The sequence below is a fragment of the Asterias amurensis genome, chromosome 15 (assembly GCF_032118995.1).
Source record: "Asterias amurensis chromosome 15, ASM3211899v1".
Lineage (NCBI taxonomy): Eukaryota > Metazoa > Echinodermata > Asteroidea > Forcipulatida > Asteriidae > Asterias > Asterias amurensis.
In genome coordinates, this window is record NC_092662.1 from 10,056,469 (window position 1) to 10,080,648 (window position 24,180).

At 40.8% G+C, this 24,180-nt stretch overlaps 1 protein-coding gene across 5 annotated transcripts in view; it reads left to right on the plus strand.

Annotated features, from left to right (window-relative positions):
* LOC139947836 (uncharacterized) overlaps positions 1 to 24,180 on the plus strand; it is a 178,409-nt gene that overhangs the window by 53,909 nt on the left and 100,320 nt on the right. For all 5 annotated transcript variants that reach the window (XM_071945629.1, XM_071945631.1, XM_071945628.1 and 2 more), the window contains exons 8-10: positions 682 to 794; positions 19,330 to 19,512; positions 23,369 to 23,514. In XM_071945629.1, coding sequence (XP_071801730.1) covers positions 682 to 794; positions 19,330 to 19,512; positions 23,369 to 23,514 — 442 coding nt within the window. The remainder of the gene's footprint in view (positions 1 to 681; positions 795 to 19,329; positions 19,513 to 23,368; positions 23,515 to 24,180) is intronic.

The window sequence follows — 24,180 nt, forward strand, 5'->3', positions numbered from 1 at the left end:
TTATTCTTGGTTTAAACATATTAAAGGGCTAGGTACTTTTTGTAGGACACAAAACACAATGTTCACAGATTTATATGAAACTCACACAGTTTGAAGATAATGTCAAGTCACGTTTAGCTTGTAAAAGGGAATCATACTTTATCTTTGTTGGTTCAGAAGAATCTTTTCCATGTATACTTGGATGTATATGGATGTAGGCTTGGGTATCATCAATTCGAAGCCTGGCTGGTAGGGCAGAAAGCACTACCTCCCAAATTTTACGTAGCAAGTTACACGACCGGGACCTCCCCAATTTAACGTAGCAAGTGTCACGACCGGGACTCGAACCCACACTCTGCTGGTCAAACACCAGAGCTTGAATCCGGTTCTCTTAACCGCTCTGCCATGACACGCCATACTAATATTTTTTATGAGAGACGAGCTAGCCCGTTAGTAAATTGATTCACAGTTCTGAATGGCTTGGTACAGCTTGACCTCATTTAGTATTAGGATGCATGTTTTCCTGCAACCATCTCCTTTAGTGAAAGTAACAACAGACTCCTCAGAAGCCTGCATTTCTCATATTCCTCACACTCCTTACCCCATTTTTCTGGTTAACAACTTGTTATTTAGTTTGAATACAATACAGTATTTTTGTTATGTGCTTGTTTACCAATTTTGTATATTTTTTTCTCCTTGCAGCAAACACAAAACATAAAGTACAAGACAAGCATGTGCAGGGATATTTCACAGAAAGCAGGTTGTCCTCGTGGAAGTAGCTGTACATTTGCTCATTCAGAAGAGGAAGTAGAGCGGTATGTATTATAATCTTTACATACTTGTATAATGTTAAGCTTTTTTTTACAATTCTCTTGATATACATGTTTAAACCGTTAAAGAGTCTATGTACTTTTTCCTAACCCTAACACAAAACACAATGTCCACAGATTTACATTTAACTTACACAGTTTGAAGATTGTGATAGTAGAAAGCTTCCCTTGAAATTGTACTTACTGAGGTGCTGTAGTTTTTGAGAAATGAGTAAAACAAATAATTTTCGTCTCAGTTTTAGCATGTAAAAACGTATTAACCAGTTATGCTACATGTACATGTATGGTTTTGGTATAATATCATAACTGGTAATGGGATTTTACATGCTAAAATATTTGTTGTCTTCCTGAGACGAAAATTATTTTGTGACTTGTTTTACTCATTTCTCAAAAACTACGCAACCTCAGTTAGTAATATTTGAAGGGAAGCTTTTAACTATCATTAGGGCAATTCCACGGTTAGTTTCGTTACACTTTTAGCTGCTTAGCACAGCTCTGTGATCTCCAATATTAACATGAAAGCCTATCAAGTCTCCATTTTTGTACCATGGCTACATCTTGGTTAGACCTAATATACAACAAAATTACAAACTTCTAGACACATTTATTCCGTTGTTATGATCAGTTTAATTTTGGTTAGTTACGTTACAAAAAAGGGACATGGAAAAAAAATGCATGTCTTTGAACAAAAAGTTTCCTCAAACAGGGTACAGCTGAAACAAACTTTACTATTTCTATAACTACAAGGGTACTAGCAAGTGTTTTGGTAGGGGAAAAAATAAAATAACTCTTATCAGTTCCAGGCATTGCCCCAAAATCATGGTTAGTTACGTTACAGTTAGTTACGTTACACTTTGTCCGTGACTAATATTATTTGTGATACACCCTTTGTACTTCACTCACAGCTCTAATCTGGTCTATATTAGTAACTAGTATGCAATACTACACTATATACAAATCAATTAAGCAAAAAACAATGGAATAAAGTAATATTTGGTAACAAAATTGCAAAAAAGGTATAAAAAGCCATTACCTCGCCATATCATTAACCCAGGTCACATATATTACAAAATGTTTATATCTGTAACATATAAACTTGTTCCTTTACATTTATAAGCCATGCAGTATTTTAAAGTCACAATAAACCAAGTGAATTTCTCTCTTACATAGATACCAAAGAAAACAAAACAATAGAAAGGATGTTAAATGAGTCGCTTGTCTTGACTCTTGGTCATGGACACTAATCTTACAGTTAAACAGAAATTTTGAAATGCTCGCGATTGTTGACATTTTCTGGCACATCTAGCTTGAAAATCATTTTGTCCCTCGTATAGAAGATACAAACATTTTGAGTGGGCCATTTTACAGAAGATGCTTCACTGCCCCTCCCATGCCATCCACATGACCTTTGCCATGGGAGGTGCAGAAGAAAGTCCAGCGAATTTCAATCTTGTGCTGCTCTTGAAGTACAGCTGTCACGCTCCACAATGCTTTTCAGCTTAATGCTTAAATGGGCAGTCTCTCTCTCTCTTCATCACACCCTCCCTCCTTTCCTAACCCCACCCTGACCTATCAACACCAGTTCCTCTTTGCCCTTCTACTACATACATGTACCCCCTCCCTAATTAATAACTAAAGCCTTTGATTATCCATGTACAAAGGAAGACTTATTATAATATTAAACCTTTTGAACACGTTCCGGTCCTACTGTTTTTTGTGCTTTGTCCTAAAAAAAATCTCTACGAGATGCACATCAAAATTTTTTTGTTTTTTTCACACTAATCGCATCCCATGGTCTGTTTGCACAGGGCAACAAGCTTATAATGAGTTTGCTTCCCCCTTACATACAAGCTGATATTGTTGACGATTAGACAGCAAAATCTCTCGCTGTTTCTTATGTCACAAAATGTCTGGACGGCCACTGCCTTTTTCTCCTAGTTGTATTTTTTGTAGTGACTAGCTGCCTTTATGTTTTCTTAGTGTTGCTAATTGCTTTTCCTTGTTTGAAAATGGCCAGTTTGATCTATGGACATAAAAATAAGGAACAAAGTCAATCAACTTTTTTGAAAATTGCAATTTTTATAACTACACATATGTATGTACCTGATGAACAATGTTAGAATTATACACATGCAGCACTTGTACACAAACTCTCATTAATTTAGTATATAGAAGAGAAATACAACTTTAAGATAACCCTTTAAAATAAAATTCATGTGGATTACACCATGTAACTTTATTGTCATCAAACTTACCCCAAAAAGTTCACCACAAAAGTTGAAGAAGATGAACTTGTAGGACAGGGGTGTTGCGCATGGATCTTGCATACATAATATGCATACAGACAAAATGAGGCACATGGCAAACAAAACATTGCTAGAAGTTGAATTGTGGGTCAAAGAACAGTATCACACTTCCCTAACTTGTTTAAACTCTACAACATGGCTGAAAACTTATGCTTGTGTCAACTTAGCAGCATCTTAATAGTCTTTATGTCGGTTAGTTACGTTACGGTCCGGTTAGTTACGTTACATAGTTAGTTACGTTACAGTTTTTGACTGCTTCTATTTTCCACATGGTACAATTTTTATGATTTTTCCTTCCTTATTTTAATTAAGGATTGCACCAAGTAGGAAAATTCAAGATATAAACATTTTAATTGATTGCCTTCTCTACAGGCAGAAACAATTGGAAGTTTTGGTTAGTTACGTTACATAAGGTTTAATGGGGGTACAAGCTTCACAGATTGATGGTCTGAATCTATCACAAACACAAATTTTGACGATTGCAGCCAATGTGTAGGTCCAATCAATGAATAAATATGACTAGATTGATTTGATACCTTGTTATCTTCCCCCTTCAGTAGTAAATTGAAGTTGCACAACTTTTTTACACATAATTTCATGATAAAACATTGTTGGCACAAAAATTATTTTTTTGTAACTTTCTTGCAAAGAAATGACATTGAAACCATTTTTTCCTGAATATTTGATGTATATGCTACAATATAAGCCTAATTTTTACTCAAAAAACACAATTCTAAATTTTGAGGTCATGTCCACTTCTTCATGGAATTGCCCATTATCTTCAAACCCTGTAAGTTGAATGTAAATTTGAGGACACTTTGAAAAAGTACCCGAATCCTTTAAAGACAGTGGACACTATTGGTAATTGTCAAAGACTACTCTTCACAGTTGGTGTATCTCAACATATGCATAAAATAACAAAGCTGTGAAAATTTTAGCTCAATCGGTCGTCGAAGTTGCGAGATATTAATGAAAGAAAAAAACACCCTTGTCACACGAAGTTGTGTGCTTTCAGATGCTTGATTTCGAGACCTCAAAATCTAAATCTGAGGTCTCAAAATCAAATTCGTGGAAAATTACTGCTTTCTCAAAAACTACAGTCTATTTCATTCACTTACCCAAATAGCCACTACTTATGCATATTTCATAGCCGACAGGCTAATTCGCTAGAAAAATTGACAACCAGAGGGCGCCCTCTCGTGCCCACCCAGCATGCTACGCAGTAGCTCCGCCAAATACGTCCTTCTTTTTCTAGTGTCCTTCTTTTCCGTACGTGGTAGACGTGAGTTTTTTTCCACCCTCTTGCTTTAGCTAGAGTACTTGTACGTTCACTTTATTCCTATAAGATTACAACCAGTTTATTAGTAGAGTTTTCAGTCATTTTGAGTGACGTCTTGGAAGAGCCCGAGATGTTTTTGTGTTACACTTATCCTCCGAATTCTTGAGAATTATTGCATGATTTGCTAAGATATATATTCTGAATTCTGTTGAGACCTGAGCGCGAGTAGCACTCAGGGTTCTCGGGGATCGAGTGCATCCCCTTACCTTATTTTCCAAGTGTATACATATTATTGTTGTGTCTCCGTGTCTTCCTTAATTTAATTAATTATGATATATAAATTAACTAGCGTCTCACCTCCGTGGGACTCCCTCCGGGAGCAGTACTCCCGTCCGTGGTAGAAAAGCTAGTTTTTTAGGGTCAGTTATCCACACTCGTGGGACTCCCTACTCTCCGAGAGAAGTACTCCCGGCCGTTGTAGTAGGAGGCTGACTCCAGGGCTCAATAATTTTACGATTGGCTAACGTTCTTCTGGTCGCGACCAGTCGAACTCCCCCCGCCCCGAGAGAAGTACTCCCGGCCCGGCGCAGGAAGTTAGCGGAGAGAGCTTGGGTATACCTGTTAAATCCGTTCCCTTCCCCTGCTCGCTCCCCCTCGCTCCAGCGGAGAGCGTGGGGTGCAAACGAAAATATATACGGGGTATACCGGCCTCTGGCCTCTCCCTTGCCCCGTCTGTTTTTGTACTGAGCCGGTCCCCGAGCTACCAGGTAAGGCCGTTCGATAAATTCCATGGTCAGCCATTTTCCTTCCTCGACACCGCGGTGACTTGGATCGAGGGACTAATTGAGGGCGCTGTTGTGAAAAACATCGACCGGACGGTCTTTTTCTTCCCACATACACAGTACCGCCTGGAAAAAGGGACAAAGTTCAGTACCGGTCAAAATTGAAAAAGACCGCGCTACTGCACGTACGTGCCCTAGCGTCTCCTATCACTTCACTATCCACGTGATATTAACGCATTAGCGATTTTTTCTTTCGCGCGATTATCAAAAATAATAATAACAACAAATAAATAAAAATTAAAAAAATAAATAAAAAAAATTTAAAAATAAGGTTTTTTTTTTTAATATAATTATTTAGGCCGTTCCAATTTTATAAGTTGGTTTACGGATTGCGGCGAAAACTTGAAAAGAAAAAAAAATCATGAAAACACAATACTTTTTTCTTCTTTTTCCCGGCGACGAAGTCAAACATCGGTCAGGATATTATAAAATACAAAAATAATGATATTATTAAAAAATACCTGTTCATAATTGATAAAAACGGTTTGCAAAAAAATAAAGAAAATGCAAAAAGAAACCTCTGTGCAGGATACTTTTCCTTGCGTGTCTATACGTACGACGTGTACAGTGTACATGTACATCAGTTTCGATCATGCATCCAGCACGCAGCGGGGGTGTGAGAACGGGAGCCCATGCGTGTGCTGGAACTGTGTGGGGTTTGGTGTAAGACGGCAAAATATTATTTCTGATGTAAACAGAATAGTTTGGTACCCGCCCCTGTACTGTGCAATTGGTGCAACATATGCGGACAGATTTCCCAGGGCACATGGGGGGGGGGGGGGCAGGACGGTACCGCCGTATCCATAGCGTGCCGTAGACCGGGATTTGTTTTTTTAAATCTTTTTTAATTCTTTCATTTTAGAGTGCAAGTTTTGTTCCGAGAGAAAAACAAACGGATTTTGATCTTGTGTAGTAATTTTATTTATGCATTCTGAAAATATATGAACTGTTACTTTGGCATTAAAAAAAGGAGTGCAAAATTTAAGTTGTGCATCGTACAGTATCACCAAATACACAGTTTTAAACGGATATTTTATTTTGAAGCGTGTAGTTGCAGCATCACTGGTCCCTCTAGAGTAAAACAAGCGTAAAGCGGGGTACCATTGACCCACATGGCTTTAAGTAGGGTGTACGATGTACATGTACATACATAGTACGACATGTTCGATGTACGTACAACGAAGTGTTTTTGTAAACAATATTTTCTTTCTGACACACGATGTTTGATGTTGTGAAGCTGTATGTTTTAAGTACATGTGTAAGTTTATTAAAATAAATGAATGTTTCTTGCCCAGGATGAATTTAGGAGGCATACTGAACCTTTTCCCATTACTTTGTTTGTATCTATTTAAATTAAAAGAGAGAGTTATTCTCGAAAAATACGATTTTCATGGCCAAAGTCAATTTGAAAAAACGTCTAAAATTAAGGAGACGTTGGCATTTTCTTGCATAAATATTTGTTTATTTATGATACAAAATTGTTTTTGTAAAAATTATCTGTACGTAGTATAAATGTTCAATGTGATGCTATTTTGGGCTTGCACAATGCTGTTTGACCGCACATAGAACAAAACAAAACAAAGTTGCAATGTGTTTAATAATATCATAAGCGCTTTTATTTTTGTCTGGGGTGAACCAAAAATCAGAATGATTTACCAAGTGTGTGACAAGAAATGTTCCAAGTGTGTGCTTGCTACCGTCTATATAGTATAAGATATTTATGTTTATATAGTTTAAAACAATCTTGCCCCTTTTGGTTTACAACTATTAAAAGAGAAAAAATAAACCTTAAATCATTTAATTTGCCATGTTTTGCCATCTGTAGATCTTGTGGGTTTTTTTTTTTTTTTTTCTTTGGGGGGATGGGGGGTGGGGGGGGGTTCCTAGACGATCAAAACTTCGGGCCACCTTTTAAAATAAGTTTTGGTGTCGAGGCCAAGGGTAGTAAGCTGAAGCAAGTTTAAATACATTCATTTTCACAGTTTTATATAATATAGGCAGTCCAGAACAATGTCTTTATTTTCACAACCCAAAAAAGCCACTTTGTACTTGTAGCTCTAGTATGTATCCATTCATGTGTTTTCTGATGCAGAATAATAAAAAAAAATCTCTGAAGACTTGTTCTCTGACTCAATCATCAAACTTTTATTTTCAATTTAATAATAAAATTTAAAAAAGACAAATGGTAAAATTAATTTTAAGATGTGTTGAATATAAATTTAAGATTATGCAAAATGGGCTAAATTAGATTTGACACGGAACTGCAAACTGGAGAAAAGTCCCACTATTAATAGGCAGCTATGATTGTCGATTACGATTGGCAACTTTTGATTGTCGTTCGGGGGCTTTCAGCGTATGTACAGAACACTTGTCATCATCATTTTTAAAAATTTGTTTTCCCTGTCTGACGAACTTTTTCAGCACCTAAAAAATCTGTAAACCAACTAATAAAGTTGGAATGGCCTAAATAAGAAGTGCACGACTTACCACAACATATCACGGCGCTCCGCGCGTGACTATTTACAATGGTAAAGAGCACAGCTAAGGGTTCGAGTAGTACCAAGGGTAAACCCATGAAAAGTACATCACACTCGAAGCCAACGACTGCATCTTCATTCAGTCCTCAGGCGAAGATTTCCTCAGGATCCTCTACGCCTCAACAATCTTCTGGAGTGTTAGCCCAGGCAGGTGAACAAAAGCGAGTGAGCTCAGAATTAAATTTTTCTCCGGCCCAATCTTCGCGTTCCGGGCGCTCTGGTCCCCCGCCCGTCAGGCGGACGGACCAGGGACTAGGAATGAGGGAATCACAGTCCACCTCATTTACTGACCGCTGCTCGGGAATACCAATGACTGATTCAGAGTTTTCCCTGGTCAGCGTGGCTTCAGTCAAGAAGACCAAGCAAAAGCGTTCTGTCTCCTCTTCTGATGATTCTTCAGCTACACTGAAGGCCAAAAAGAAGAAGAAAGAACAGGATATCATATTCCTGTCAGCCTTTATGAAGGCGTTCGGTTCAATCAACGCTTCATTGGCAACGATCGCCCAACAGCGATGGGGGGCGGCACCCACCCCACAGCAGGCTCCCCCACCATCCACCTTCCCGGACCCAGACCTGGGAGCCTATCAGAGCAGCCCCAGTCGTTACTGGACCTCCACAGTTGTCAGAGGTAATCGATAGTGGGTCGGAGCTGCCTTGCACTCAGGGGCGTGAATGGCAACGGAGAGGTTCTCCTACGGCCATCTCGCTGCACCCTTCAACTACCCTTAAGGCATCCAAGGGGGAGGAACCCGGGGAGGAGCCCGAGGGGGAGAGGAGTTCACGTGAGGCAAGCTCCGAGCAAGATGAGCCCACAGAACCGGGCAGTTTTTCTTCATTTGAAACTCAGCTCCGACTGGTGCAACGGGACATGGTTCGTGTACTCAAGCTACCGACCCCAGGGGACTCATCGGATCGTCGCTCCTTCAAGACAAGAACCGGAGGGGAGGAAACACGCAGTACGCCGTTCCCGACCCTCCCATTAGACCGTCTTTGCGTGGACCGCATCAAAAGCACAGCCGCTCTAAAGAAATGGATTCCACACACCAAAAGTGACTTCCAGTACCCACAAAAGGACTGTGAAGATTTCTTCACCGTCCCCACCATACCCTTTGCAAAAGACAAACTCCAAAGCGATAGCGGTAAAGCTCAGCTAAGGCGATCTTTGCCGACAAGGGAAAAGCCCGACTTGAGGAGCAGATGAGGAAAATCGATGAGGCAGCCCGCTTTGGCGCCAAAGCCAACGCTTTTCTTCTACTGCTCTCGGAATACATTGTCTGCACCTGTGAGGAGGGCGCATCCACCCCAGCGGACATGCTAGCCATAGCTTTTCGCTGCCTAGAGGAAGGCTTTAGGTTGCCCTGGAGCAATTCACCAGAATTTCGCTCCAGAACACCCGATCCAGAAGGACAAATGTACTTGAGACACTGTACATTCCCTACGAAGGGGCTAAGAAGAAATTAGAGGATATCTCTCTTCTTGGGAACGACCTCTTTGGAGGGCAATTCCAAGAGGTTCTTGAGACAGAGGCAAACACTTAAAAACCGCAGACAAGCTAAACCTGCGAAAACCAGCGGCCCCAAAAGCCAAGTGTGGGGGAAGAAAGGCTACCAGGAATGGCTTCACGCCACGCCCAGCCTTTCATCCCTAGGACATCCCTCGGCACTGCCCCAGTGGCACCCCGCTACTCCCAGCCTGCCCGTCAGAACTTCCAGACAGGCGGCAGGGGATGTGGCGGCGGTAGGCCCCCTCCCCCTCCTCGCTACTTGGGGGGGTGGAGGAGATGATGCCCTGCTTCCGACTCTGGCTCCCGAACCGGGACCCGTCGGGGGCTGTCTCAGAGATTTCGTAGGGTCTTGGAGCGAGATCACGTCCGATGCATGGGTGCTCGCAACGGTCGAACACGGTTACCGTTTAGAGTTCACGAGCACCCCTCCGTCGGACACGCTGGTTCGCGAAACACCAGTTTTCCGGTGAACAGGGAAAAGCGCCTGGCTCTAGAGAAGGAGATATCCTCCCTACTAGAAAAGCAGGCAGTGCGTCAGGTGGTGGACGCAGAACAGTTCCAGGGGTTTCTCTCGACGTTCTTTCTGGCCCTCCCATTTGGACTCTCAACGCCACCAAGGGCATTCACAAGAGTCACACGAGCAATCGCAGCCTATCTACGTCGTCAAAATATCATGATCTATATGTACCTGGACGACTGGCTGATTGTCGGCAGATCGGAAGAGGAAACAGCCCAATATCTGCAGACCACCTGCGAGGTGACAAGGGCTGTAGGCTTCATTATAAACGAAGAGAAATCCCTGTTCATACCAACCCAGTCTCCGACCTTCCTAGGAGCGGTCGTCGACGGCGTGGCCTTTCCCACAACGGAGCGCATCACAGCTCTTTATCAGTGCAATATGCAGCGAAGGGGCATCACCTCTCCACATGAAAGGTTTACGACAACCGACTTCAACATTTTAGTCGGTGGTGTGACGACCGCGCTTTGGATCCAACCACTGCATCTTTAGCGATGGTGTCAGATTTTCTGGTTCACCTCTTTAATTCCCAACTGAAATTGACAACAATTAAGAATTACAGATCGACCATTGGGGCAGTCCATGAAGGGTTCTCCGATGGCTCCACAATCTCATCGAGGCCCGTGCTAACACAGATACTTCGGGGCATGTTTAACGAAAGGCCCCCGAGACAGAGGCTGGTCCCATCCTGGGACTTGGGGCGGGTGCTAGAGAACTTAGCAGCGGTCCCCTATGAGCCGGCACACCGGTCTTCACTGTTGCAACTTTCAATCAAGCTGGCCTTCCTCATAGCTGCAGCTTCAGCTAGGAGGGGATGTGAAATCCAGGCACTTACGATCCAACCGGGACATATCCGGTGGGAACCGGGAGGGGTTCGCCTTGTACCCAAGGCTTCATTCCTTACTAAGAATCAGACAGCAGTTTTTACCCCGCCTGATATCTTCATTCCTGAAATTGCCTCTATATCATCTGTCCGATCAGACAGGCTCTGGTGCCCCATTAGCTCCCTCAAATGGTGTCTGGAACGTACAAAACCACTTAAAAGGAACTGCGACCAACTTTTTATCTCGACTACTCCCCCGCATGGTCCAGCCTCCAAAGATACAATCAAATGGTGGATTGTATCAGCAATAAAGTCAGCAAACCCCGACTGGCTGTCAGACTAGGACACAGGCAGTCAGGGACCCATACGTGCACACGATGTCCGTGCCGTGTCCACATCCTGGGCGTTCTTCAGGGGATTTCCTTTGCAGAGATCTCACAAGCAGCTTGCTGGAAGGGTCCATCAACCTTCACCACCTTCTATCTGCGTGATGTGCTCCAGAACCAAGGGGCTTTTGGGAGAGCAGTGCTGTCAGCCTCCAACCCAGAAGGGAACCCCAAGCAAGCGACCCGTCCAGGCACCGCTAGGACAGAGCTTGAGGTGAGCCCCCCAAATTTTCCCCGATTCTTATAAGCACTTCCTATCAGTTTGTAGTTTTAAGTCTTGGGTACTTGCCGACTATAGTCTGATTTTTCATAAAGGCGCCTTGCCTACCCAACCTCCATGTTATGGTGCTATTCTATGCATAAGTAGTGGCTATTTGGGTAAGTGAATGAAATAGACTCCCCCCCCCCCACAATAGTGTCGGACGAGTCTATGATTGATACTTACCCAAATAGCCTTCCAGCCTCCTTCCCCACTAACGGCTCGTGTTCAGGGTTACCTGTAAGATGAGAAAAAGAAGGACGTATTTGGCGGAGCTACTGCGTAGCATGCATGGTGGGCGCGAGAGGGCGCCCTCTGGTTGTCAATTTTTCTAGCAAATTAGCCTGTCGGCTATGAAATATGCATAAGCAGTGGCTATTTGGGTAAGTATCAATCATAGACTCGTCCCACACTATTGTGGGGGGGGGGGATTACTTCAAAGGGAGCTGCTTCTCACAATGTTTTATACTATCGAGCTCTCCCCATTACTCGTAATCAAGTAAGGTTTTATGATAACAATTATTTTGAGTAATTACCAATAGTGTCCACTGCCTTTCAACGGCGCACCCAGGATTATGTTGTGGGTTTTTTGTTTTGGGGGGGGGGGGGGGGGGGGCTCGAACCAATTTATTGGGTGGGGTTCGGCCCCTGGTGGGTCCAGGGGCGAAGCCCCATGGAGCTCTGAGCTTTCTGGCGTTTTTGGGGTGAAAAATCAAGCCTCTTTATGCATAAATTTAGAAGAAAAACATACTTTTTAAGCACTTCTGATTCATATAAATGTATCGTCTATTAATATGAACTGCAAAAATCGGTCAATAATTCAGCAAAGGTTTTTGTTTTAAATAGTAATGCTGCGGACGTGGTTGAAAAGAGAACATTATAGGCGGTGCTACCTACTTTTCATCACTGGGCGACAAATTCCATGAATAAGGAGGCTGCAAACCCAGAACCTACACAGTGGTGCTGCATAATAATAATTTTTATCAGATTACTGTTCCAAAATGAAATTATTTATTTAACCAGGGCATAAATGTGATGTTTAATTTGTTAAGGGTAGGGTTGCAGACCTTTTAATCCCTGAACATAGCCGACTAAAATGAAAAATGTGGAAAGGAAGCAACGCGTGGTGATCAACATTCGATCGGGTCGGTCGGTATCTGGTTTCATGCATATTCAGTAAAAACATCGCGGGTAAAAAAACATTACTATCCGGCGTTTCTCAAATATAAGTGTAGTACTAGAAAACCATTGAATGCCGGAGCGACCAAGAACAACGTGAGATATATTTTATCCTGGACCACAGGTTTTAAATGCTTAATATGTTATTGTTGCAAGTTTACACAATTACAAGGGAGTTGTCATAAGATCATTGCATAAGATGTGTTCAAAATCTTTCACCTCGCTCATCGAATATCCCAGATAAAAGAGTTATTTTGGCAGGGGGAAAAAATGTGAATGGCAAAGGAAGAAAAGAAAATACTTCCACCGGAAATAAAAACCAAAAATACACACCCATTTGCGACTTTTCGGGACACAGCTAATCAGATGTCCCCCCCCACTTTTTGATTGACTGTTTCATTAGAAATATGCAACAAAATACAAAAATATACATCAATTTCTTGATTTCATATTATAAATAATAAAAAAATAATAATAATAGCTAAGTCCCAACAGGAACAAGATGAGCATGATGCCCAAAGTGAAAAGCATGATGACGACAACTTAGATGACGATGAGAATGAGAAAGAAAAAGGTGCATGCTCCAACATTGAGATGGGGACTACTGCTGAGCAGTTCCCCAATAAATCTTATCAACCTGATGATGTAAGTTGCATCCCAGTTCAAACACTCCAGAACCGTAAATTAAAGTTTCAGCATAAGCATGATAAGTGGTTCAAAGACTTCCCATGGCTTCATTTCGATCTGAGCATAGTTGGGGTACTTTGCCACTGGTGTGCTAGTGCTACTCGGCAAATTCTTACTCGGCTTGCCCGCTGTTCAGAGGAGGCTTTTGTGTCAAAGGGATTTCTTAACTGGAAGAAGGGCACAGAGAAATTTAGAAAATGTGAAATGTCAACCACTCACAACCTTGCTTCTGAAAATCAAAAATTTTGAAGAATTCAACCTGACATCAATGTGCAACTTGACTCCAAACTTTGAGAAGAACAACATACTGCACGATCAGCTCTTCTAAAGATCATTAATACCACATTGCAGTTTTTAGCCCAACAGGGTCTTGCCATTAGAGGAAAAGATTTGTTTGATGGTAACTTCCAGAAATTGTTGCAGTTGCGGGCTGATGATGATGACAATCTGAAGAGATGGCTGACAAGAAAGACTACTTTTACAGGTGGCGAAGTTCAGAACGAAATTTTGCAACTAATGGGCCATACTGTTTTGAGGGATATCTGTAGTGATGTGAACAAAATGTCCACTCAGTTTGGAATCATAATTGATGGAACGCCAGACATTCAGGGCAATGAACAGGAGAGTGTTTGCATGCGCTATGTTGATGACTCGTTTGTTGTTCAGGAGGAAATGTTAGGCCTCTACCAGGTTTCCTCAACAACTAGGGAATCACTTTCAAAGATGCTGCAGGATGCGCTGTTACGGCTGCAACTGCCTTACAACACCTTAAGAGCACAAATGTATGACGGGGCAAGGAACATGTCTGGAAAATACAAAGGATGTCAAGCAGAGATCAAGAAAATTCAATCGCTGGCAAGTTACTTTTACTGCAGAGCCCATGTGACGCTACTCGGGCCGAACTCGACTCGAGACGTTGTGACCTTGGGTTTGTCCAATGTTAGAAATTCATCACTGCAATCCAGGCCGATCCAGGGCAGCTTGAAAAGCTTGATCGTGTTGTAGGCCGATGGCGTTGAGGTCGTCTATTAGCTGTGATATGTAGGTGCAGCGGAGGCTTCCACCCTGTCGAAAGGGTTCAGATGGCTGGTTTTGTGGATTTACGAAAGTAGCAAGAGGCACCTCAGGTCTCCGAAGAGCATGGCCGATCAAACGAAGACGACTTCTCAGCAGGGTTGTTGTGGCAGGTGTTATGCATGTGCGAGAGTACAAGTCTTTGTTGGACAGCCGTACTGGAAAGTGCACACCGAGGCTATAACGCATGAGAGCACGGTGAGACGCGTCGAGATTCTTGGCCATGGTGTCGGTGATCGCTAGAGCTTCACAGCTATACAAAAGCACTGCCTTGACCGTGGACTTGAAGAGCTGCATTTTGGCTTTATCGCTGGCTACTCCATCCCACACAGGTGTGAGTTTACGAGCGGCGACCCATGCCAGCTGCCGTCGTCGCTGAATGGCACTTCGGCTATCTGCAACGTTGCATCCCAGGTAGCAGAAGTCGTCTGAACCATCTTATGGTCTGCCACGTACACCGAGACCGACTGGCAACGGTAAAACCTCAAGCCATTGCACAGGAATTTCTGCTCAAGTCAGCCGACACACGCGGTAGAATCTTTGGTAAATTTTAAGGTAAGTTCGGGGGTTTTAATTTGTTTTCTAAAAACAAAAAAATCTCAATATAAAAGAAAACGAAATGGAACAAAAACATAAATTTGTCGCAATGTTGTTACATTAAAAAGGACTGCGCATTATACGATGTTTGTATTTGGTAGAATCTCAGTTTTAGGTTTACATAAGGTAATTCCATTCCCAAACTCCTTTTCGGGTGATGTTTTTTTTTTAAATTATTACCCCCTTTTACTCGCCTCCTGGTCAATCAAAAAATAGGGAACACAGGATTTAAGTGTTAAAGTAATGGTATCGGGTGCAAATAATTAAGATTTTTTAAAAGACTTGCTCGCCCGTTCCCCCCCCCCCCCCCCACTTTTCAGTAGCGATCGACGCCCTTGCCCTCCCTTTCAATTAATCTTTTAATTTATAAGGCGCTAAATCAATAAGAAGTTGCTCATAGTGCTGTACAGTAGGCTTTTTGAAAAAAAGGTGAGATTTACATGAAAGCAAAGTTTTGAAATATGCTAATGAAGTAGATTGCCTGATGTTCTTAGGATGATGATTCCACATCCTTGGTGCTGCGATAGAAAAGGCTGGATCCCCCAACTGGGTTTAGTTCTTTGAATGTGAAAAATTGAAGTTTGGGAACAGGAACGCAGATTTCTGACAGGTTCTTTGATGGACAATGTAGGTCAGTGAGATATGAAGGGGCTGAACATTGAGGTAGTGAAACATAAGTAGGAGGATCTTAAATTGAGATCTTGACTCAACTGGTAGCCAGTGAAGACTCTTCAAGATTGGTGTCGCATGATCACATTTCTTGGCACATACATGTACTACCAGATGAGTAGCCCAATTCTGAAGTTTTTGGAGCCTCAGCAGTTGTTACTTTGGTAGACCATGCAGGAGAGCGTTTCCCATGTCGAGCCTGCTTGTGACAAAAGCATGCACTGTCTGCTCTGTTGCACCAGGTGTTAGGTATCTCCTAATCTGGGTTATGTTACGCAGATGGAAGATTGCAGCCTGGGAGACTGAAGTGACATGCTCCTCATGGGTCATGTGTTTGCCAAAATGTACCCGGAATGGAAGACGGAATGACCAGTGTATAGCCAATATACAGATTCTCAATTTTGACCTTCCTGAGCTGCTGGGCAGATCAAAAAATAGTCACCTCGGTCTTTACGTTGTTAAACTAGAGAAAATTTGAGCGCATCAAGACTCTTATTCCATACTGGTAATGGCGGAAGTGAGGTGTCGTTGGCAAGGTTTGAATGAGAGGTAGATTTGCAAGTCATCAGCATGGGAGTAATGGCTCAGCCCATGATTGCGAATAATGTTGGAAATTGGAGCTGTGTAGATGGAGAATAGTTGTGGTCCCAGTACAGAGCCCTGTGGAACACCATAAGCCAGAAGACTCTCACCAGATGAGGCCTCTTACTGGATATGGACAGACTGAGATCTGTTGTGTAAGTATGAAGTGAACCATGCCAGTGACTGTGATGCCAATGTCCTGTGACAGCCTTTGGAGAAGCACACCATGGTCTACAGTGTCAAATGCGGCTGAGAGATCTAGCATGACAAGAATGACAAGTTGTTGGTTATCCATCGAGAGCAAGATGTCATTCTAAACATGTGATAGTACATGTACATGCCATGTGTAAAGGCAGGAGGTACAGTATGAGAAAGACTTCTTGCTCTCGGGTCCAGACTTCATGAGTAATGCGAGCCCTCAATTTTACACACATTTTTACAAACTGTATTATTTTTAGTGTCTACTTCATTCACTTACCCGAATAGCACTACTACTGCATGATTTAATAGGCAATCTACTGTATTGGTTAAAAGTGTTAATCAACCCTCTCGGGGCATAACCATTGATGCGACTCCAAAATCTTTTATCCTTTATTTTCCTGTGACAGGTGTCGTGTAGATGTTTTTTTTTAACACTCTCATTTCAAGAATATTTTGTATGAGTTAAGTATAAACCTTTTTTATTGTACATCATCATTAATATTAGTATGTAGTAGTTTACAGTAGTTGGAATAACGGTATTTACCTTGGAATCTTCCTTGAGTTATTACTTTAATAGTTTTTTTAATCCTCCTGATAGAATTGCAGTTTTTCTCCCTGTGATCCAAATAACGCGTCACTCCGTCCGTGGAGGTCCCTTGTCCTGGAGTCATTCTTCAGCTTTTCAGGGGACTAGCAAAACATATGGAATGCTGTTTGAAACTTTGAATGGTGTGGAGAATAAGAGAAACTATAAATAAAGTATTATAATAGTGTCTTGCGGGTACAACCATGAGTAAAATCTCTTTTGAAGGAGTGGTGGTACTGAAAAGAGCTGATTTGGTATCGACGTTTCGAACAGTATACTCTGCTACATTCTCCTGAAGACGAGCAGAGTATACTGTTTGAGTATACTTTTCAGAGCCACCACTCCTTCAAAAGAGATTTTACTCATGGTTGTACCCTCAAGTTTACTATTAATATTTATATTTATAGTTTCTCTTAAAACATATGGAGTAGAACGGCTGTCTGCTGTTCCCTACTCCAAGTCATAAGCCGTGTTCGCACTGGATTAATTAAAGACAAAGCACTTGCTAGAGCATGCACGACGCCGCCGCCCGCCCTTTGACTGAGGCATGCTCCGATAGAGAGGTCCCATTTCGTGGCTAGGACTGAAAGCACACAATTCCGTGTGACAAGGGTGTTTTTTTTCTTTCATTATTATCTCGCAACTTTGACGACCAATCGAGCCCAAATTTTCACAGGTTTGTTATTTTATGCATATGTTGAGATACACCAGGTGAGAAGACTAGTCTTTGACAATTACCAATAGTGTGCAGTGCAGTATTGTAGCCAGGGCAATTTTAGCATGTTTAGTGGTGGGCATTTTGATTTGAAAGTTGGCAAAGTCCAGAGATGTCGAGCGCATGCAGCATGTGTCATGACCATGCAAAAAGAGGAGGATGAGGGTTTTTTTTTTTATTTTTTTTTTCAAGATGGCCACCGTATATTTTTAATCAAACAGGCCACACATTTTTAAGTTTGAACCCACCGCAAACTTATTTTATATCTTATGTTGCATAAGGACTAACAGGGATTATTACATTAAAAAGAATCACTCAAAGATACCACGAAACACTGACTGCATGGCTCGCGATCACACAAAACAAACAATGCACAGACATCGTTTTCAATTTATAGACCTGTAGTCTTTGTTACTCTGCGTGCGACAAACAATGCAAGTAACACTGAACGCTAGACGGCTATGCGATAGTGTGAGAGCATGCGCCTCTATTAGTAAAATTTTGTGACAGCATACAAAATAAGTTACAAACGCCTTGAGATTAAAGACTCAACGTATCTGCCCATGCGCGACAGAATGGGGCATTCCCTGAAAATTGCAGTGGTAACCAACGTTGGTGCGCAAGCTAGAATCATACAACAATGTCGTCGTTGGTAACAGGCATTCACAATCTGTCAACAGCGTGGTAAAATTGGAGCAGTGTTAGCGTGTTTACGAAGAACTACAGAGTAGACTACTTGTTTAGGCTTCGTTGTACAAACTTGACAAGTTTAGGAAACCCTGGATGAACAAAAAGATTATAATTTTACTGTGTAATGTAAGATTAGTTTCTTCCTGATTTTGTTTTGTTATATTGTGTTTTGGGGGGTTATTTCGGGGTGATTGCACCGCAATTCAATCGATGCCATGGTGATGGAAGACGCAATATTTTGGATCCCATAACTCAAATTTTGTGTTATGAAACGGACGGTTACATTTAGCGTGTAATTTTTCTGTGTGTCGCAAGGCAACCCGACTATTGCTTTTGCAACTATCTCGTACCTTGTTCCTGACCATCGTGCCTTGCGATCGACCCCACTATATTGTCCGACGTTACGAAATTTATCATGGGTTCGAGGCTGATAATTCATTTCTTTTTGACATGCATCCAGCCCACGTTTGTACGTCCGTACATGTCTTCACGAAGAAAACACAAGAAACAAGTATCATGTGAATACATTTGTATTTTTTATTTTATTTTTCCTTCTCAAAAAAGAATTACAATTTGCATTCAAAATTACAAAACATGGAAAACAAAACATTTTAATCTTGCGATGTGATCAATATCGGAAGTTATTTTAATTTTGTATAATATTTCTGGGTAATTTTGTGGTGGGCGGTAGTCTGCTTTACAGCCCGAGTGCTGGGCGGAAATTGTCAGTGCTGGGCGGGCCCGCCCACGGTGGCTACAACGCTGGTCCAGTGCCTTCAAGCAAAATTTTGCGCTTAAGCAGCTCCATGAAATTGGGCCCAGGTGCTATGATTGAACAAACTCTGACTAAAGCATGTATCTTGAATCTGTGGCCCTTTCTGAGGTGATACATGTATGTTAACAGAGTTAACATATTATAAAGGCTAGAACCAAACCTGCCTCGTCATTAATGCAGAGAAGCATGTATCCACTTGGGACAGCCAGTTTTGGCAACTAAGAGAGTTGGTTGACTGTTGGCCGGAATTCACCATACATTTTTACTAAGGATGTCCCTTATTTTTTATATTTTGAATATTCTAAATAAAAGGTATCGTGCTAAGAGTCGTCGTATGCTATCTGCATTGAATCGTCAGGTTAGCTCTCAGAATAAAACATCAGAAAGAGCTAATGTGGACAAACTATTTTCACGAGGCGTAGATGATGGATTAACAAGTGAAGATCACCATGAGTTAATGGAACTCAAACAACACATTGCTCTCCGAGATCAAAGGTATTTTCTTTTTCTGTTCATATGCTTATTATCAACAAAAACAAAGTGCCTGTCTTTCACAATTCAGTAACATGTTTGTAATGGTCTTAGTCTCCAAACCATGTTATGTTGATGTTATCATGTGCATGTTGGTGCTGCTCAAAGAATGCAAGTTATAAGGTGTTCGGCCAGCAGCCGGACAACTATTGTTATTGTTATGGTTTTGGGGTTTTTTTTTTTCCACGTCTTCTTCTTTCTCTCCGAACCTTCTCCAGCAATTTTAAACAAAAGTAAAGCTTGTACCAACTTGAAACTTACTATGCACATACACAATAGTGAGTAGATGAAGCCGCCACTTTTTTGGAACGATGACGTCATTGATGACATCATGACAAAGTTTTTAATGTTGAAAAATTACCATTTGCCTGTTGCTGTATCTCAACAAATATAAAAGCTATGATGTTCATACTTAGGCATCAGATAGATAAAGACTTGGGCAACATTTGAAAAGTTAACGCCAAAATCACATGACTTTAACTTCCGTGGTCGTTACCCTGGGTCAAAGTTCGCCTTCGTATTTTTTTATCAATTAGCTATTTTAGTTAACATCAAAATTGTACGACCCTAACTTCCGAGTCCTTACCCTGGGTCAAAGTTCGCCTCTGTATTTTTTTCATCAAAAACAACTTTTGAGCTTATTTACAGAATAACTCAAGGTTGAGATTGTTTTAACGTTGAAACTCGATAGAGAGTTGTATTGAACCTTAGTATCAAGACACAAAGATTAATGAAATCTTTGGAACAATGGTTCAAACTGCATGTTAACTGTCAGCACATGGTATTCAAAACACTAAAGATTTCGAATAGGCCGAACAACTATTGTTATTGTCATGGGTTTTTTAGGTGTTCGGCTAACAGCCGATCAACTATTGTTATTGTTATGTTTTTTAGGTGTTCGGCTAACAGCCGATCAACTATTGTTATTGTTATGTTTTTTAGGTGTTCGGCTAACAGCCGAACAACTATTGTTATTGTTAGGTGTTCGGTCAACAGCCGAACAACTATTGTTATTGTGATGTTTTTTTTTTTAGGTGTTCGGCTAACAGCCGAACAACTATTGTTGCTGTTGTGTTTTTTTTGTTTTTTTAGGTATTCGGCTAACAGCCGAATCGCCAAATCGTTACCATGGGTCAAAGTTTGCCTTCGCATTTTTTCATCAAAAAACAACTTTTGAGCTTTTAAACAAAAGTAAAGCTTGTACAAACTTAAAACTTACTATGTACATAGGCACTAGTGAGTAGATGAAACCGCGACTTTTTGGTAATGATGACGTCATGACAGGGTTATTAAAGTTGAACAACAACTTATGCTTTTCGCTGTATCTCAACGAATATTAAAGCTATGATGTTCATACTTGGGCATCCGATAGATAAAGACTTGGGCAACATTTGAAAAGTTTACGCCAAAAACGTATGACCTTAACTTCCGTTGTTACCCTGGGTCAAACTTCGCCTTCGCATTTTTTCATCAAAAAACAACTTTTGAGCTTTAAAACAAAAGTAAAGCTTGTACAAACCTAAAACTTCAATGTACATAGACAATAGTGAGTAGATGAAACCGCCACTTTTTTGGAATGATGACCTCATTGATGACGTCACCGCAAGGTTTTTAATGTTGAAAAATGACCATTTGCTTGTTGCTGTGTCTCAACTAATATAAAAGCTATGAAGTTCATACTTTGGCTTCGGATAGATAAAGACTTTAGCAACATTTGAAAAGTTAACCCCAAAATCGTACGATCTTAACTTCCGGGTTGTTACCCTGGGTCAAAGTTCGTCTCTGTGGTTTTTTTTCATCAAAATACAACTTTTGAGCTTTTAAACAAAAGTAATAGATTGAGATCGATTTGAATTGTGAAACTCAACAGATAGTTGAACCTTAGTATCAAGACACCGCAGGCCTAATTACGTCATAATGACGTCATCGGGTATTAAATAATAATAAAACAACGTTTAAAATTTTGTTAAAGTCTTATGGTGCGAACGTTTTGGGGGGAATTCCCAACAGCGCTCTCTTTTGTCCAACAAAAGAGGGCGCTGATGATCATCAAATCTGTGTACAGCATCCAACAGCGCTCTCTTTTGTCCAACAAAAGAGGGCGCTGATGATCATCAAATCTGTGTACAGCATCCCATGCAGGGATAGCGAAATTTTTAAAAGGCTTCCATAAGTTGCAAAATAAAACCTGATGCCAATCTCACACAAACATATTGCATTTGTGAAGAAACAAGAAGTTGTTAAAAAGTGTGATACTAGTTTAACTATAAAAAAAATGACACATTGCATAAAAAGTCATCTTTATGGTTCAATGTTTTTGAACTACGTCATCACATAACGTTCAACCAATCACCGTGTTTTTGTAATAAACAAAAATTCTATGTCTAGTTTCGCACGCTCTTCTTTCCCTGCAAACCTTCTCCAGCAATTTTAAACAAAAGTAAAGCTTGTACAAACTTAAAACTTACTATGTACATAGGCAATAGTGAGTAGATGAAACTGCCACTTTTTGGGAATGATGACGTCATTGATGACATCATGGCAAGGTTTTTAAAGTTAAAAAACGACATTTGCTTTTCGCTATATCTCAACGAATATTAAAGCTATGATCATACTTAAGCATCAGATAGATAAAGACTTGGGCAACATTTTAAAAGTTTACGCCAAAATCGTACGACCTTAACTTCCGGGTCGTTACCCTAGGTCAAACTTCGCATTTGTGTTTTTTCCATAAAAAAACAACTTTTGAGCTTTTAAACAAAAGTAAAGCTTGAACAAACTTAAAACTTACTATGTACATAGGCAATAGTGAGTAGATGAAACCACCATTTGTTTTTAAGGATCACGTCATTGATGATGTCATGACAAGGTTTTTAAAGTTGCTTGTTGCTGTATCTCAACAAATATAAAAGCTATGATGTTCATACCTAGGCATCGAATAGATAAAGACTTGGGCAACATTTAAAAAAGTTAACGCCAAAATCGTCTTTACCCTGGGTCAAACTTCATCTTCATATTTTTTCATAAAAAAAACAACTTTTGAGCTTATCTACGGCATAACTCAAGAACAAGATCGATTTGAACCTTGAAACTCAACAGATAGTTGAACCTTAGTATCAAGACACCACAGGCCTAATTACGTCATAATGACGTCATCGGGTATTAAAAAATAATAATAATAACTTTCGATTTATATAGCGCCTAATAACTAACACTTAATTCTCTAAGCGCTTTACATTAGTGCCCTGGTCATAGGGCCAATAACATCCCTTTTTAATGTTTCTCAGCTCCCTTGGGAGTATACAACCTGGGCAACAGTTTATATCGCTCCAAAGGCTTTTTCATTCACAATATCAACCTCTACCCTCGCAGGTACCCATTTATTCCCTTGGGTGAAGAGAAGCAATTATAGTAAAGTATCTTGCTCAAGGACACAAGTGTCACGACCGGGATTCGAACCCACACTCCGGTGAAAACGCACCAGAACTTGAATCTGATGCTCTTAACCTCTCGGCCATGACACTCTAAATAACAATAAAACAACGTTTAAAATTTGTATAAATCATATGGCGCGAACGTTTTTGGGGAATTCCCAACAGCGCTCTCTTTTGTCCAACAAAAGAGGGGTTACTTGCAGTTTAAAATAAATGATGACCAGTGTAGGGAGATAGAGAAGCGCTTTATATGTACTTGACAAGAGTATTGTTGGTATTGGATTTTCAACTATTGCGTAATCGGCAATTCAAGTTTGTAAGTTTAAAAGTATATACTTTTGTTTATATAAAACAATTGTTTCTATTTCACACCTTGTATTGAATAGTGTTGATGATCATCAAACAGAAATAAATCATCCTACAGATGAGTCTTTAAGAAACGAGTCGTTGTCATGCAGAAAAATACTTAATATACCTGGCCAATCTGCAAACCCTGCCAGCACAGATCCAAGAGGAAACATTAACTCATCAGGTAAGTCTTTGTAGGGAAAAACTGATATTGACTAAGGTATGTTGTACCTTTATTTTGTTATCCAAGGTGCAGAAAAACTAAAAGCCATAATCAGCAGGTCAGGTCATGAGGGAAAATCTATAGGCCAATACATCTATAGCTATAACTAGCGGGATTCTAGTATACAAATGTTGCGAAATGTTATTTGGGATAAGGGAGGTATTCTTAAAGACAGAGGTACATGTAATAATCATTTTGTAGAATTGGATTGGAAACTGTATGTATAATCGGTATGGAATAGTGTCATTTGTTGTCTTTTGAAAAAATTGTTGAGCGTGAACAACATGGTTGCAAAACGTCGCCTCCCCTCCTCACCTTCTGTCTTTCGTTCTCCAACTAAACGAAGCATAATATTTGGTGTTTGTTTCCGGAGTTGAGCTCCATTGGGGGAGGGTATACTTGGCAATGATGGTACTTGGCATGATATGTAGGTAATTTGTTTCATGTTATGTTAGTGTTGATCGAGCGACCAGGATAAAGACAAAGTACGCATTATCCGTATAAATGTGGATTATTTTTTCCCTCTCGCGCACAGTTTTAATTCAATCGGCTTTTTCACTGTGTTAACTTTATTCACTGCACTTAGTGTTTCCCCGCTAAGATGACTATAAGGATTACTTAGTCAAC